Genomic DNA, 17,519 nt, shown 5'->3' with positions numbered 1-17,519 from the left:
CCTGAGAGCCAGCTGCTGGTCCCTTCAGCTTGTTAACTGTTGCATCCTTAGTGCCTAGAATGATGCCCAACAGGAACCCAATAGGTATCTGTTGAATAAATGGATGGATGAATGGATGAATGTGTGGATTGTCCACAGTATCTTTCCTTGACCCACCCTTCTCCTCCCTTCCTCCCTCCCTCCCTTCCTTCTTTCCTCTCTCCCTCCCTCCTCCCACCTTCTCACATTTTTTAAGCCTCTCTCTATGGACTGAAAATAAATAAGCCAAGGGCTCTATCCTCAAGGAGCTCAGCCAGCTCAGATACAAACCAGTAAATAGGGCTTTATGATGCGTGCTGAGAAACACTCCAGGAGACCTCACAGGAGTATGTTCCAGCTCAGCCTGGAGGTTGGGGAGACTTCCCAGAGGAGGAGATATTTGAATGTTCCTTGAAGGATGAATGAGAGCTCACTGGGCAGAGAGGGAGTGAGGACACGGCAGGCAAAGGGCATAGAATAGGTAAAGGTGCCAGAGGCCTGTCAGTAGACCCAAATCTTGGGCTGGGGGGTGGTATCACGAGATGAGGCCAGGCAGGTGGGCAGAGGCCCAATAGTGACAATTTTCTCAAAAGGAAACTGCTGTGGAGGTCTGCTGAGATTGCATGTGGGGTGGAGTGGTCAGACTGGCACTTTCCAAAGGCTGCCAGGGGGTTAGAAAGGACCATTCTGGAGACAGGTTTTCGCTGTAGCTAGGTGAGAAATGGGGGTGGAGAGAAGGGGAGCGGGTGTTCTGTGGGGTATTTGGAGAATCCTTGGTGAAGGACTGGAAGTGGGCGACGAGGAAAGCGAGGAGCCAATGATTCCCATGCCTGGCTTGGGTGACAGGGTAGGCAGCCAGGAGGAGCAGGTTCGGGTGGGCACCGATGCAGAGCCCCCTCCAGGATGAACTCAGTTGATGAGGTGACCAGGAGGGAGTAAAATACTGTACTCAGGAAAGGTTCCAACCGAATCTACGACTAGACCACAAACCATTCCCGGGAAGCTGGGCATAGCAGGGGCAGCCTGGGCTCAGGATGGGGGGAGCTCCCGCATGTTTTGGACACGTGGTAGAGACAAAGCCTGGACTCAGCTCTTTTCTGCCCTGGACTTGGCTTCCTGCATGTTAGTCTCCTTTGCCGGTGTCTGCTGAGCCTGCATCTATAGAGAGGAAGGATGAGGGATGTCCCAGAGCAGGTTTGCCCCCATCTGGGAGTGGGCTACAGGAGAAGAGGACTCCTGATGGTCTGGACCTGATCTCACTAGTGTTGCTGGGCTCAGTCGTGACTTCTTACGGTGGAACCATGAGCTGCCATGAGCAAGCAGCCCCAGAGTGCTAGGCCCTGACCCAGCTGGGCCCTGCCCACTCCGGTGTGGTCAGAGTCTGGGTCGTGCCACCCTGAGACGTTACCTAGTTCCATTATACACATGAGGAAGCTGAGGCTTGGAGAAGGGGAGCCAGTCAGAGCAGGCTAGTCAGTGATACAACCAGGACTTCAACCCAGGGGCTTCTCTGATCCTGAGTCTCCCCATTATTTCCCATCTCTCCTTTTGATTGCTTGCTCTCAAGCTCCCAGCCCACTTGTCGCAGATATTCCCATCACACAGTGTGCTGGAGGAAGAGAGACGGGCTTCAGAGAAGCCAAAAATGACACAAGAAACAGAATGTCGCAGGAAGCATTTATTTAGCTGAATTCTATAGGAGGCAAGAGGGGGACACAAGCAAACTCTAGCGGATTAAGGGAGAGGGTGGGGGAGGAGACAGAATGAGAGAACAACCAGAACAGCCAGGCTTTCCAAGCCTGCCTCCTGCTGGCTCTCTGGAGAAATGCAGGCAGAAGTGGATTCTCTCTGTGCCGCTGCATCAGCAAATGGCCTGAAAGCATCTCTTGTCGGGGAGACATTCTTAGCCCCACGTTTCCCATGCTGTAAGGGTCCCTGCCACAGGGCGTGGCTTTAATAAATGTGGTCGCTCATTATTAAATGAATAGGAGTACCCTCTCATCTTCCCACCAGCAGGGCCTGTTCCAAATCCTTAGGCCACAGAACCCTCTGGGATCACTCCTTTATTTCAACCCAATCTGACTCTCTTCCATCCTGACTCTAGCTTTCCCTAGGCTTGTGAGAAGGAGGGAAGGGGATTGGAGGGATGCCTCCACGTCTGATGTCACCCTGCTGCATGGGTATTTCTACCCTTAACCCCAAATCACTCTGCCCTCACCTTTAGCAACATCCTGATACTCTATACATATATTTTTATCCTCAGCAAATTTCATCTACCACCACCCCATATACTCCTACAAAGTATCCTGAAGTTGGTATTCTGAACTTCCAGGGGATACCACCATCCAATTCTGGAAACTAAAGAATAGCCACATTCCTGTCTCTCTCATGGGATCAGGATCAGGGCTTAAGGGACAAGCTAGGGATGGCAGCCAGGATTCTCAAAGTCACTGTGCACCTGCCATGAGCTAGGTTAGAGTATGAAGAGAAAAGAGGGGTGAGACTGAAGAAAGGGGGCATCTCTTAGGTGACCAGAAACACAGTCTCTGGCTAACCCCTTACCAGCCCACTCAAGCTCACCTGACCCTGAATTAAGGCCAGCCGTCCTCCACTACCACCCCTCCCTGCGTCCTAACACCATGAAATTTCAGGACCGGAAGAACTGCCCGAGGTCTCCATTGCCTCTAAAGTCTCCTCCATGCATCCTGGCCATGGTTCTCTTACTTTCTATAACAATTTTTTGCCTCCCTTGTTCCAAATAGAGAAACCCCAAACTGGGGCAATCAGATAAAGCCACTGTGTCTCTTAACATTCCAGCCCAGCTTTGAGCCCAGAACCTCCTCTGAATGGACTCAGAAGACAGACAGGCTGGAGGCACAAGCCCAGGGCCTGGGGAAAATCATCACCTTACGGTGTCTTCCCTGGCTGCGGAGAAGACGCCCCATGTAGTTTGAACTGGGGTGGAGTAAGTAGCAGACAGACAGGGCCTGGGAGAATCTTCCTGCCCCTTCTTTTCAGAGAGGCCAGTGAGGCACCTTGAGTTTGCCTGGGAGATCTTTCTAAAGGTCACTGGGTAAAAATAGAGCTAGTCTGAGAAGGGATGGAAAACAGCTGCTCCTGCCTAGGATTGATGCCAGGGACCCGGGTGGTAAATCCAGGGCCTGGACATAAGATGTGCTTTGGTTTTCCTGAATATGCCCCTCATTTGCCAGGCTCCAGAGCGCAGAGACAAGAGGGAGGAAGGAGCATAGAGTCCTGGAATGCAGCAAGTCCAAGGGTCCATACATAGTGGCCTCCTCCAAGGCACGTGTGTGTGTTTGTGTTTGTGTGTAAGTGTTGATGGAAGGGGAAATTTAAACTGTGGTGTCCAGAGCCACATTAAACAGAGGAAAAACTAAGGGTCTAGCCCAGGGTCACACCTCTGAATGATAGAGCAAAGGCCAGACCTAAGCCTGGGTCCCTACTCGGTCCCCAAGCCCAGAGCTCTCCTTTCCTGACACCCTGGGGCTGACCCCTGAGCCCAGACCCCTTGGGATCGTGGTGCCGGGGTTGCCCAAGCCCAATGGCTCTTCTTCCGGCTCGCCTCCCGGTATGGGACTCTAGGTGGTGCAGGAGGCCTCGGTCGGGAGGCTCCCGCGCTTGAGCCTCAGGCTGCCATTCCACCCGCGGGGGCAGATGTTGTAGCCGAGGATGCCAGGCGACTTAACCCCGGAGTCCTCAGAGTCGAGCGACACGTCGGAGTCCGTGGGCGAGCGGCGGTAGGGGAAGGGCCTGGGCGGCGCGGGCAGCGGGCTCCGGGGGCTGGCGCAGGGCGGGGGTCCGGCGGGCAGCGGGCTCCGCGGGATGGGGGCGAACGCCGCGGCGCGGGGGGGGCCCGGGCCCGGGCGGGCGGGCTGCGGCGAGCGCATGCGCGGCGGCGGCGGCGGCGGCCCGGGCGGGGAGAAGGGCCGCAGGCTCTCGGCGCCCGCCGGCCGCGGGGAGGCGCTCTTGCGCCGGGCTGCGTTGATGATGTTTCGCGCCAAGAGCGCTTGCAGCTGGCGGCTGGGGGGCCGCGCCTCCGCGTCGGGTCGCAGCGGGGATACCGAGCGCTCGCTCCAGGAGGGAGACATGGGCGGTGGCGGCAGCGGCGGGGGGCTGCTCACGCTGCTCCCGCGGCCGGGCTCCCACGGTCCCGGGCTCACCCAGCCGTCCAGGCTGCTGGGGGGCCGGGACGCGCCCGGGGTCCACGGCGGGGAAGTGGGCTGGCTCTCCTGGCGGTCCTGGGGAGAGAGCAGAGGGGGCGGGGTGGGCGTTAGTGCTGGGGTCCTATATACTACCCGGGTTTGGGAAGAGTCCGATTCATCCTTTATACAGAGACGGGAAGGCACCGACTAGTCAGGTAGAGCCTGCAATAAAACGCAGGTGACCCAGCTCCCAGCCCAGCCACAGGGTGTTTGCAAAAGCCTGTACGTGGAGTCAGGGGTCGGCCGAGGAGTCAGACCGGGTCGCAGATGGCCAGAGGTTAAGAATGCTCACTATGGAGACAGACTTCTTCACTTACTGGTGACTGGGCACGTTGCTTTCTTCCTCAGAGCTTCGACTTACTTCTCTGTAAAATGAGTTTGCTATAGGGTCCTTGTGACGGATGGAGATCACTCATGTAAAAGAACATCATATATGTATTGGCGTACTTCTTGGAGGAAACTGCTGATAGATGTTAGTTACCATAAAGAGGTACTGGAGGGGAATACGGGAAAATAACCAAAGTGGTTATCTATTTGGAAACGAGACAAACAGGGACAGAATGTATGGCCACAAGGGCTGGGAACAAGGCTTTTTAAGGTATTACTTTCTGGATAAATTTAGATTGCTTTTGAACCACGTGAATGTTTTTGTGTGTGTGTGCCTATGTGGTACTTGTGATTGAACCCAGTGGCATTCTATCTTTGAGCTATACCTCCAGCCCTATCATATTGTATTTGGAAACAGGGTTTCACTAAGTTGCAGAGAGCCTCACTACGTGTATTATCTATTTAAAAATCTAAATGTAGCTGTATTATCTATTTAAAAAATCTTAATATAGCTGGATGTGGTGGCCCACGCCTAAAATCCCAGTACTAGGGATGCTAAGACAGGAGGATCATAGGTTCAAGGCCAGCCTCACAAGGTGGCAACACCCTTAGCAACTCAGTGAGACTCTGTTTCAAAAAAAAAAAAAAAAAATAGCAGGGCGTGGTGGCACACGTTTGTAATCCCAGCATTCAGTGAGGCTGAGACCGGAGGATTGCGGTTTGCCGACAGCCTCAGCTACTTAGTGAGGCCCTCCGCAACTCAGTGAGACCCTGTTTCAAAATAAAGAATAAGAATAGAGGGCCAGCGTGTAGCTCGGAGGTCAAATGGCCCTGGGTTCCATCCCCAGACTCGCAAAAAAAGAAAAAAAAAATTAAAAAGGAGGGGCTGGGGGTCTAGCTCAGAGGTGGAATGCCCATGAATTCACTCCTTGCTACCAAAAAGAAATCTAAATTTAAATAGATTAGCTACTATCATTAAAGTTGGGCTGAGTAAGAGACTTTCTCAGCCTCAAGCCACTTGCTTTGTTGCTGTGGTCACCTCCTTGCTTTTCTTTGGATACCTAACAGGGAGGAAGTTCCTAGAACAGATGGAGACACATAAGGAAGGTTGTTCATTCTTCCCTAGCCAGCACACTCCCCTCTCTAAACTTCTTACTTGCACCAGGAGGAGGGTGCAGTTCTCGGAGGTGGGAGTGGTGAATAGCTGTGAGGGTACAAAGTGCTCCTCTGCTATGCACTGTGGTACCTGTATCCTGCCTATTCAAGGACTTTTTCTTCTACTAGGTTTATTCTCACCCTTTATCTCTCATTGACTCCTCACAACAGATAGATGGGGAAGCTGGCATTATCACAGCCTATTTCCTAATAAAGAAAATGAAGCTCAGAGGTGTAATAACACCATTGCGTGCTACCCACCAGAAAGTGGTGTAAATGTATGTGTGCACACGCTCCAGACTGCTGTTCAGTCTGTTTAAGCTGTTTAACTGGTTTGAGAGTGGAGGCCAGGGAATTCATGTGTAGCATGTATCTCCAAACAGCCCACCGTTAATCCAGTTGGACTCCAGCAATAACCATCGTACGGGGCTCACAGTCCAATCCAACTTCACCAGCAACCATGCCTCCATTAAAGTCCTCAGCTAGCCAGTCCATTCATTGCCTTCTACCCAATCAAAATCTAGAACCATACACATGATCCATTCTTTCATCCAATCAACAATCAGCCACAACCAAGCTAGTCATCCTTTCAACCAATCGAGATTCTAGTTCCTTCCAATCAAAAGGAAGGAACAGACACAGATTGTAGATATTTTCCAAACAGAATGCAGCAGCTTCTAGATGATGTTGGTCTCAGAATATTTTTAACCTACAGAGGAATGGTAAACAACAGCCCAAAGAGGACATTTTTCATGGGATGGTAATTCTGCAGTGACTTTTAAAAACCTCCTGGGGACCTTCAACTTTCTAGTCATCAAATCGGGTGGTTAAGGCTCAACATGAAATGCCTTTTTTTATCCCCAAGGTCAGAGTTGTGTATTTGTGAGTCAGAGACACTGAGAGCAGCTTTGTGTCTGTGACATATCCCAGGAAGCTCACAGTCTGCGAAGACAGACCCCATAAGTAGGGAGAGGAGCTTGGAAGGAGGTCCTGGCCAGACAGGAAGGACTGGAGGCTGAGACCAGAGTCTCAGAGCCAAATGCCAAGTTGGAGATGCTCAGGCATGTCCCTGTACCCAATGTCAATGCCACCTTGAGCAGGTAGGTGGAGACAAGAGCTCATGGCCCAAGTCAGTCAGTAGCCAGAGAGGCAGCAGAGCCCAGGCTCTTCAGCCAGAAGAGAAGGCTGGGGTAGGGGGAGCTACAATAACAGTATAAAAACGTCTTAATTGCTGAGCATGGTGGTACAGGCTTGTAATCCCAGTACTTGGGAGACTGAGACAGGAGGTTCACAGATTTGCAGCCAACCGCAGCTATTTAGTGAGGCCCTCCACAACTTAGTGAGACCTTGTTTCAAAATAAAGAACAGCTAGCCAGGTGTGGCGGTGCACGCTTGTAATTCCCGCGGTTGGGAGGCTGAGACAGGAGAATCATGCAGGTTCAAAGCCAGCCTCGTTGGCTTAAGAGACCCTGTTTCCAAATAAAATATAAAATAGGTCTGGGAATGTAGCCCGGACGTATAGAAGGCCCCTGGGTTCTATCCCCAGTACCACCAAAAGAAAGAAAGAAAGAAAGAACAGCTGGGCGTGGTGGCACATGCTTGTAATCCCAATATTTAGGAGGCTGAAACAGGAGGATCACATGTTTGCAGTCAGCCTCAGCTACTTAGTGAGGCCCTCTACAACTTAGAACCTGTTTCAAAATAAAGAAAAATAAAATAGGGCTGGGGATATAGCTTGGAGGTAGAATTTCTATGGATTTACCTCTCAGTACCACACACACACACACACACACACACACACACACACACACACACTAAAATATAGGGCTGGGAGTATAGATCAGAGGTAGAACATCCCTGGGTTCCATCTCTAGTACCATACAATAAAATAAAATAAAAAATAAATAAAAACCCTCAAAGAGTTGTCTTTGCCTTCCATGACCATGATGGGTTTGATGGGTCCAACAAGTGGAAAGAGTCAGAATTCAGCCAAGACTGAAAACTGGAATGGCTCAGGCCTGGGTTGAAATGTTGTGGGTAGTGGTGAGCAGTTCCAGCCTTTGGAGGTGGGCCAGGCCTGATCTCATACTGACTCTAGGTCCTGGGACTGACTCTATGCAAGGGGGGAGGGGTGCCCAATACAAACAGGCTGCAGGAAATTAGCACCGCTCGCTTTCTACCAAAGGGCTTATGCACCTATATGCTGAACTCCTAGAAATGCAGGAAACAAAGATTCAGAGAGTAGCACCCAGTCAACTCAGCCCCACAGCGGGGGACGTGTTGGGGCAGAGCAGGGCAGCAGAGACTACAGGGAGCTCCCAGACCACTTTCTGCAACCCTTGCCCTTGCATGGAAGGAGAAACTGAGGCCAGAGGCGGGCAAGGCCATGCAGGGTCACACGGGAATCAGGTACAGAGCTGGCATGCGTTTCTACCAGGGGTAGAAACTTGGTGCTTTCAGGAGCCAGGCAGTGATGGTGATGAACGTGGGACATGGCCACATTTAGACCATTGTGGGAGGGGTAGAAGTGGAGGGTGTGGGAACTGGAGAGCGAATGTTCTGGCCAAAGACATTTCAATTCCAGTTTTAAAGAACCCAAACAGACCTGGGCCATAAGGGCAGTGTGTGTCCCCAGGCTCTTAGGCAGTCTGAGGGAAGGAGAAGACAAGGTGGCTCGCACAGGCCTCTGGTCCCTGGGGGCTCACTCAGGGAAGAGAAAGGGCAGCCTCACTCCCAGGCTGCATGCTGCTGCACCCCTGTGGACCAGATACACGGTGGCTTCAGGGAGCTCTCGACACACAGCCCCACTTCCGCACCCAGTAGCTGAACAGCCCTACTGCACCTCCCAGGCAGAATCAGCGAGGAGTGTGGGAGCCATGACCCATGGCCAGCCACAGTGGTGGCTGCAGCAGCAGCAGCAGCGCAGAAGAAAGAAGCGAGACAGATTTGAGGCAGAGTGTATTGAGAACAGGAGAGAGGACAAAGCTGGGAGAAGAGCTCAGCCTGGCCTCAGGGGCTGCAGGTGGAGGGTGGTCTCTTCCACTGCTGGCCACCAGGGGTTCAGGGGAGCAAGGGTCCAGGGCAGGACTTCCGTGGGTTCCCAGAGGGACACGATGAGCGAGCTCACTCCCAATTCTCCCACGCATGCCCCCTCACTCTGTGCGGAGTGAGCTCACAGAGAAGGCACCCCTGTTCCCATGGAGACGAGCCCAGCGCACAGAAAACTGCAGGCTTGGCCCAGCATGGGCACCGCCTCCACCACCCCTCGCCCCTCTGGGGATCCCAGAAATAGGGCTGAGAGAGAGGAAGTGGGTGGTCCTTGGCCCCCCGTCTTGGGAAGCTTCCATCTGAATCCTGCCTCTCGCATCTGCATTCTCTCATCCTCCACAAAGAGTCTAGGAGGTTGGGGATCTCAGGCTACCTGCCTTTACATCTTCACTGTGTGAACAGGGAAACTGAGACCTGATGATATACATGCAGTCGGTGTGTTAGCATTCAGGTCTAAGTCCCAGACTTTTCCTTGAAACTTTAGGGTCTTCTCTCTCCCTTCCTTCTAATCTGCTGGGCACCTGCTAGCCCTCACCACCTCCCGCTATCTCCAGGCAACCACGAGCCCCTGCTGGCCCAGCCCGGGCTTCTCATCCTTAGCCTCCTGCAGCAGCTCATCCCAGCCATACCTCACCAGGTCACCCTCACAGACATCTACCTTTAGCAATGGCCCATTTCCTTTCTCCTATAGCATCAGCCTATCCTCTCAATCCTCAAAGATTATCAGCTAGGAGGGCCCTTGTATAAATAAGAAACTGAGGCCCGGCCAGAGAAAATGACTTGGCCAACATCACAAAGCAAATGGGAGGCACAGGTGGGACCAGATTCCTGCCCCCCTGCTTCTCTCTCTGGGGCCTATTGCACTGCACTTCGGTGGCTACTTTTTGTCATTCTGGCTCAGGTTGAAACCAAAACAGATATGGATACATCACGAAGGGGCCACTCTCCTACTAGCACACCCACATGCATAGGACCTTCTTCTATGGGGCTCTTCTCCCTGGGATCCCTTGGGCCATCCCCTCCCCCCAAACATGAGGGCAAGCCAGGTGGAACAGAACTAGTTGTGGGCCCCAGAGCCTCTCTCAAGTGAAGCCAGGTCTGGAGAGGGTGCTGAGGAGCCGGATGGAGAGGCAGGAAGAAGAACGTTGAACACAGGGTGGGCGGAGTCCACATCCAGCCGAGGACCAGGAGAGGTGGAGGTCGGGCAAAGCTCTCTGAAGCAGCGGAGAGGAAACATGTCCAGAGGCAGAGAGGGGAGAGGCAGGCCCTCAGAGAGGAGAGTCCAGCAACAGGAAGAAAGATGCCAGGAGTAGCTGTGAGGGAGGCCTGCGCAGCCCAGGAGGCTGACCTCAGCCGGCAGGATGCACAGGCGGCAGCAGGCTGTCTGCTCCAGAAGTCCCCATTAGCAAGCATCCCCTTGCAGGCATAGCAAGTCGCTGGCTTCACACTGCCCGCCCTGAAGCTCACCAAGGCCCGAGGCACCCCCAGGGGCCTCTCAGGACCTGCCCAGGTCTTCCCTCTCCAGGACCCTCCTTCCTAGCCAGACATGGAGTGGGAGCCCCCTTGTGGTGAAGAGGCCGCTGCAGCTCAGAGAGGGAAGGTGACCCCCTAGGTCAGGGACCTTGAGCCCTGGACTTCCCATCCACCTGAGCCCTGCGCCATTTCCTGCCACTTCAGCTCTCCACGCCCGGGAGAAAGGCCCAGAGAGACAGTGGGGGATCCGTTACTTGAAGCAGAAGGAAGGCTTCCACACCTGAGCCTCGATGCCTGCGTTCCGGGTGGAGAAGGAGGGCCTGGGGGCCTGCTTGGCCCGGGGAGACCAGGCCCGAGAAGGAGACACGGGAGAGATGTCGCTGCTGTAGGTGGGGCTCACGGCAGTGGGCGGGAGGCTGTCCTGGCCAGGCGAGGCGTAGAGGCCGGGCGAGGAACGGGAGGGCCGTGGCAGGGCAGGGGACGGCGGGAGAGCCCCCTTGGGCAGGCTGGGCACCAGGTCCAGGGAGCTCGGCTTGGCGGGGGAGGCAGCTCTCGGAGAGGCCGCCCTGGACGAAGCGGCTCTGGAGGAGGAGGCCCGTGGTGAGGCCTTGGCAGGTTCCTTGATGGGCGAGAGGACGTAGAGCGAGGGTCGCATCTGGTACGGCTGCTTGGTGGGCTCTGGGCGCAGGACCCCGTTCTCGGGCAGGTAGCCGTGGTACAGGGAGGCAGGTGGGGTCCGCGCCGGGCTAAGGGACGCCACTCGGAAGCCGCCGGGGGCATTGGTGGAGTATTTCCAGGATGAGGGCAGGGACATGGTGGGTGAAGGGCAGCGGGTCAACTCGGGGGGCTGGCCCGAAGACTCGATGACATACTTCTCCATCCGTGACTGGCGGCGGGCATAGAGCTCTGCACCCTTCCCGGATGCCTCAGACAGATTCTGGTTGGGTTTGGGCTTGGGCTTGGCCTGGATGCGCGGGGACTTGAGGCACGAGGCCCATTCCGGGACGGCCTCCTCCGCCGCCGCGGGGCTGGCCCTGTCCCTGTCCCTGGGGCCCAGCTCCTGCTGGAAGTTGGAGGCCTCAGCTCCTAGCGCGAAGGGCTCCTCGTCCGCACCCGGCTCCCCCTGGTCCCTCTGCCTCCGCTTCTCATCCGCCGTCTGCACCAGATCCAGCAGGTCTGGATTCGGGGTCACCTTTGGCTTCTCCACGAAGGTGAACATGGACTTGCGGCTGCTCCGGCGGATCATCGACTCCTCCAAAATGCCTGTCTTGCTGGCGGGAGCTGCCTGGCCCTTGGGATGAGAAAGCTTGGGGTCGGAGCTGGGGTACAAGGCAGAGTAAGAAGGGGGAGACCTAACCCGGGAAGCAGGGGGTGCTGTGGACAAGGTCTCTGCATAGGTGGGGGGCGGGGTGAAGTTCCCCAAGGGGCGTCTCTCCAGGGCAGGGCTTCGCTGCCCCACCAGCCTTCTTTCTACCATGGGGCTGTGGGATATGACATGTCTCTGGGGCCGGGGACTCCTGTCTGCCATGGTGAGGGGCTGGTGAGCTGGGACCTTCTCCCCAAAATGCCGTCTTTCCACCATGGGGCTCCGCTCCATCTGTCCGGTGCCCGCTGGTGTCTGGATTCCAAAAGGCCTGGCCGTCCTGTTGACCACCGATGCGGGCTTGGCCAGTGTGAGGTGGACCTCACTGTACCCCTTGGTGGGGGTGGTGGCAGCTGCCCGCCCACACATCTCTTGCTCTGTGGACATCATGAGGGTGCTGGGCTGAAGGTCGATGAGCAGGGAGCTGGACATGAAATCGGGGGCTGGGGCCCCAGAACCCGGGATGGGGGTAGCTTCTCTGGAGAAGGTGCTGGTAGTGAGCGGAGGTGAAACCTTATCAATGAGGAGCATGCTGGCTCTCGCCTCCTCCGCAGATGCCTGGGGCCGCACATCAGCACACAGGACACTGGGTTTGGCATTGGATGTCATGCCATTGGGCGGGCACTGTGCATCAGATGAATTCTGCTGGACATCGGACAGCTGCAGGCTGTGTGGGAGGACAGTTCCCAGGGGGTTCTGATTGACATCGGTGGCGGGCGGGTTGCTGTTAGAAGCTGGTGTGGCGAGCGTGGCACTGGGTGAGGAAAGGTTCTGGTTCACATCCGCGGCCGGGCTGTGGACCTCAGCTGGAGTGGAGGTCGGCGGGGCCGGCTGGGCCTCTCGGCTCTGGGACAGGTGGAGCCCATTGGCTGTTAGCAGGGCTGCATTCTCCTTTAAATACACCACCAGGGGCACCTCTTCCTCCTCACTGGCCATCTTCTCCAGGTGCTGCAGCAAGCTGGTCTCCTCTGAGTACCCCTCCATACCGTGGCCAGGGACCCCTCTGGTGGGGGCCTGGGAGCTGGGGTGGCTTGGCGGGCCTGGCTTGGGTGGCGAGGTGGAACTCAGGCTGAGCCCTGGGGCATGGCCTGTGGGGCTTGCAGGGAGCACTCTGAGGGACTCCTGGCTGGGCTTCTGTCCCCTCTGTCCGCAGCTCTCCAAGGTGAATTCGTTCACCCTCTGCCGCCGCCTGTTGAAGAGCTGGACGCCCCGGGAGTTGGAGCTGGGAGGGGTACTCAGCTGGGCTGCGATCCGCTGGCTCCTGGCCTTGGCCTCCTTCAGGTCCTTCTCAGTGAGGCTGGTACTGCGGCCCAACGCTGCAGGGAAAGACAGAGGGCCATTAGCAAATGGGAATGCAGACAGACAGGCAGGCAGGCACCCATGCCCCTCGCACACATGGCCTTCTCCTCCGGAATCTGATCTCTACTCACCGTTTCCTAGAATCAGCTCTCATAAAGAGAGGTGACTCACCCGTCAGGGCCCAGCACAAATGTCACCGCCTCCGTCAAGCCTTCCCTGATTACATGTGTGTGTGTGTGTGTGTGTGTGTGTGTGTGTGTGTGTGTGTTACTAGGATGGAATCTAGGGGCATTCTACCTCTGAGCTGTACCCCCATCCCTATTTTATTTAGTGTGTGTGTGTGTATGTGTGTGTGTATGTGTGTGTGTATGTGTGTGTGGTACTGGGGGTAGAACCCAGGGGCTTTTATACCTCCGGGCTATCCTTCCAGATCTATTTTATATTTTATTTGGAAATAGAGTCTCGCTAAGTTTCTGAGAGCCTCACTAAGTAGCCGAGGCTGGCTTCGAACCTGTGCAATCCTCCTGTCTCAGCCTCTCCAGTGCTAGGATTACAAGCATGCACCACCACGCCTGGCCTATTTTATTTATTTTGAAACAGGTTTCACCAAGATGTCTTGTACTGGCCTCAAACCTGTAATCCTCTCATCTCAGCCTCCCAAGTACTGGGATTATATGCATATATCACAGCCTCTAGCCTCTATTTTTTTATTTCAAGGTGGGGGTCATCCTAAATTGCTTAGGTTGGCCTTGAACTTGTGATCCTCCTCCTTCAGTCACTGGGATCATAGTCAGGCACCACCATGCCAGGTTCTTTGTGCCTTTCTTAGGTTCTTTTATACTTTGAAACCCACAGTGTAGCAATTTGCTTTGGTTTTATAAAGAGTTGGCACTAACATTTCTTCTTAGAATAAGTAATATATTCCCATTTTATTTATAAAAATAAAAACATAAAAAGATACACAGTGAAAAGCGTCCCTTCATTCCTGTTTACTCCACACCATAATCACATGACCACCGTTGTCCATTTCTTCTCTGTACCCTTCCAGCACTTCTTCCCATTTTTACTTAAACAATCATTTAAAAGTTTATTTCAACACTAGAAATTGGGCTAATTCAGTAGTGACTACACTAAAATATTGCACTTTTATTTTATCTTCCCAAGAGCACTCTGAGACAAGCAGTACTTGCTCATTTTGCGGAGAGAAAACTTATGTTCAAAGACTTGTAGGTAAACTGACCCCAGGTCACACTGCCAAAGTCGGCGAATGTTGAAGTCGGTGCATGGCCTTTGGGGTGGGGGGAGTCAGCAAGTGTGCAAGCTCAACCTGGGGGAGGTCAGGAATCAGGCCTCCATTAAGTTCCATGGAGGCAAACACTTCTTCACTCCCCAGGGCCCAGCTGGTACACTGTCAAGTGCTCAACTAATGCTCATTGAACAGTAAACGAACAAATAGATGCATAAACAAATGAACCAACAGACGGAGGGATGGTTTAGCCTATGGCCAGGGTCATGAGGTTAGTCAATGGCTGAGACAATTCCTCCTTCCCTCCCCCCTCTCCCCACTACTGTGGGAAGCTAATTAGTTCTGGAGGAATCTGACCCTGCCCTCCCTCCCACTTGCCCTCATTAGCACTGCCTGCGACCTGCTGAGTGTGTCTCCAGGGACAGTCTTCCTAGGCAGCCTGCCAGCCAGGTTCAGAATTCCTGGACTCTCCAAGCTGGGAGGACCCTTGGGGGCTACTTGGGACCTACTTCACTTACCACCTCATTTTCTAGGTGGGAAAACTGAGGTCCAGAGAGTAGCCAGGGTGGGACCTGCAGACGATGGCAGCTTCACTGGATCCAGGCCAAGCAGCCACATGCTTTCTGACCCCACTCCTTCCTTCCTCCCATCAGAGCCTGGCTTTGGGAACAGTGAAACCACAAAGCCCTCCCCACCTGCCCTCAACACCTGCTGACCCTGGGGAGACTCCTCTCCTGCCTGGGTCACCCCATCGATAAAAACTGTAGGATTCAGCCAGGTTGTTCTCCAAGGAGGGTGCCGCAGTGGGGACCGCCAGCTACACAGGAGGCCCTGAGATGCTGCTTGGCTCTGGAGTGTCTGTCTCCTCTGCTCTGCTAGGGACCCAGGCCTCCTGCCTGAACCCAGGCTACTGCATCTCCAAGAGCCACATGTCTAACTGAGAAGGGGGGAAACACTTGACAGTAGTGTTGGGAGGCCACAGTGAGGTCATGAATGCCAGGGGCATATGGTCATCAAGCCCAGGTGGACGCGTGGCAGGAGGCTCATGCAAGTCTGGGAAGGGGTGGCAGTTGGTGACCCCATTCTACTCCCTAGAAGGGGTCAGATCTAGCAAAGGAGATTCACTCCATAGATCAGCGTCCTGAACGTCACACAGCAGCGGATTCCGAGCTTAAGGCCCCAAATCATACATTCTCAGAGATGGCCATTCCAAGGTCCAGTTCCCCACAGAGTTTTTACATCCCTGCAAGCTCACCACCCCAAGGAGGTACCTTCCACTGGTATACATTCCTCAGCTATTGACTTGCACTAACTTCCACATCTTGATGTGGTTCTGCCCCCAAAGCCTCACAGATGAAACGGCTTCCCTTTTCAGCCTGACAATCCTGCAGGGTTTGCAGATACAGAACGCAGCTGCTGGGACATGGTCAGGATAATCATCCCAAGTCCCATCAGTGTTCCCCGGGACACAATCGCAGCAGTCATCGCTAACATGGACTGGGCACTTAGAGTGTGCCTGCACATGTACTTTACACTTACTATTTAAATCTCAAGCCAACCTTATAAGGCACAAACCTGCCATTATGCATGTTTTATTAATGAGAAGACCAAGGCTCAGAGAGATGAAGTGAACCGCCCAACATCACAGAGCCAGAGAGGAGTGAAGCCGGGTTCACCCTCCGTTCTACATCACTGCAGCCACTCGGCTGCTGGCTGGCAGTTTCCCCCAGGGTGCAGCTCACAGGGCGCGCTCCAGCGTGGGAATGCTCTCAACAGCCCTTTCTGTGTTCCCTTTACTTCTCTGCTTCAGTCTCATCCCCAGGCTGGCTCTGCTGGCGCAGGACTAAGACGATCCTCAATGCCAGAGAGTGAAAGGCCCTTGGGGATAGGTTGGCCTGGGAGTCTCAGGGAGGGGAAGGGGCCAGGGGCGGCTACCCTCACAGCTGACCCTTCCCTACACCTCCCTGAGCTTGGAACTGCCCCAGTTTCTGTTGTGAGACCCGAGGAATGGCAAGGAAGGGCAGGAGGGGGCAGTGCCTGTACCCCATGCCAGCCCACAGTGACGGCAGAGGAGAGGAATCTGGCGGGAGGTCTGGAACAGACCCAGCCAACAATCCAGATGATTTTTTGCCACCCTGCACAAACAAAGCTGAGGGAGGGGGGACCTTGACCAGCCACAGGCATCCCAGAGTTCCTCCTCACAGGGCTCTGGGGCAGCTCCATCTAAAATTCCCCAGTCTAGGGATCTGCCACCTCGGGCAATGGCTAGCTGGTCTAAGATTGTACCCCCTGGTGTCAGAGAGATAGGAGGTGGCTGAGGGCTACAGGAGACAGCACCTCACCGAGCCCTCAAGCTGCCTGGCTACACAGGTTATGAGGGACCCCCCAACCCCACCCCTGATACTAGTCTTTTAAAGAACCAGGCTGGACACTGGATTAGGAGCCCTGAAGACAGGCCTTAAGGAGAGGGCAGATGCAGAAAAAGAGCTGCCTGGGGTCAGGTCTCACTGGGTAAATTCCAAGTGGGAAAGGACTGGGCAGCCCCAAGCAGTGCCTTCCCCAGGACTGCAAGGCTGCCCTAACTACGGGCCCTCACACGGCCCGGTAATGAGCACTTCATGTGCATCACCTTGTCCACCCTCACGACAACCCCGTGAAACAGTTAATTCTCCCATTTTTCACATGCAACTCAGGCTCAGCAACACCTGCCCAGGGTCGGGCAACTTGTAAATGGCGGCAGAGCTGGGACTCCAAACTCGAAGTCTGGCAGCTCAGGCTCATCTTTGGACCACTCTGCCTTCTAGACCAGGGCCGGACGATGGTCAGCAGGGCCCTCTGCTTCCTTACCTGGTGATCAATACCCCTCAGCACTGCCCTCTCCCCTGAAAACTCGGCCTCCTAGGACAACCCATGCTTCCCCTCCTCCTCCTCCTCCCTCCCAGCAGAAGAGCTGATAAACCTCATTCTTACTAAGGTTAAAATGACTGATAAGGAATGAGAGGCTAGCAGCGTGGAAAGATATTGAGGTCGGGAGTCAGCAGACCCTCAGTCCTAGTCTAGCTCAGGTAGGGACAAGCCCTTTCCTCATCTCCGTCACCCTCTGCTGGTGCCGCCCATCAGCGGGCCTGTCTAGACCAAGAATCTGAAGGAAGGGGTGAGGCAGAGGCAGGAAGTCCAGAGCAGAAGGTCAGGACAGGGAGAATTAAAGGAAATGCTTCTTCACACGACTGCCGTGCATGGGATTGTCCAGGCCCTGGCTAGATGAGTGGGGTGGGACAGGGAGCCAAGGTAGGAACAGAGATTGGCCTGCGGCAGTCCACTGTGACTGCCCGGGAGTCATGGCAACGGGCCGGGTAAACTACTCCCC

The 17,519-nt window shown here is 54.7% G+C and overlaps 1 protein-coding gene across 1 annotated transcript in view; it reads right to left on the bottom strand.

The window, feature by feature from the left end:
• Positions 1-3,617: 3,617 nt before the first annotated feature.
• SYNPO (synaptopodin) overlaps positions 3,618-17,519 on the bottom strand; it is a gene marked incomplete at both ends in the record, with an annotated part of 37,189 nt that continues 23,287 nt past the window's right edge. Inside the window, 2 exons of the mRNA XM_080699225.1 lie at positions 3,618-4,277; positions 10,525-12,923. Of these exons, the coding sequence (XP_080555351.1) occupies positions 3,618-4,277; positions 10,525-12,923 (3,059 nt within the window). The remainder of the gene's footprint in view (positions 4,278-10,524; positions 12,924-17,519) is intronic.

The sequence above is a fragment of the Muscardinus avellanarius genome, assembly GCF_963383645.1.
Source record: "Muscardinus avellanarius genome assembly, chromosome: 7".
Classification (NCBI taxonomy): Eukaryota; Metazoa; Chordata; class Mammalia; order Rodentia; family Gliridae; genus Muscardinus; species Muscardinus avellanarius.
This window is presented reverse-complemented; position numbering and strand designations above follow the sequence as displayed.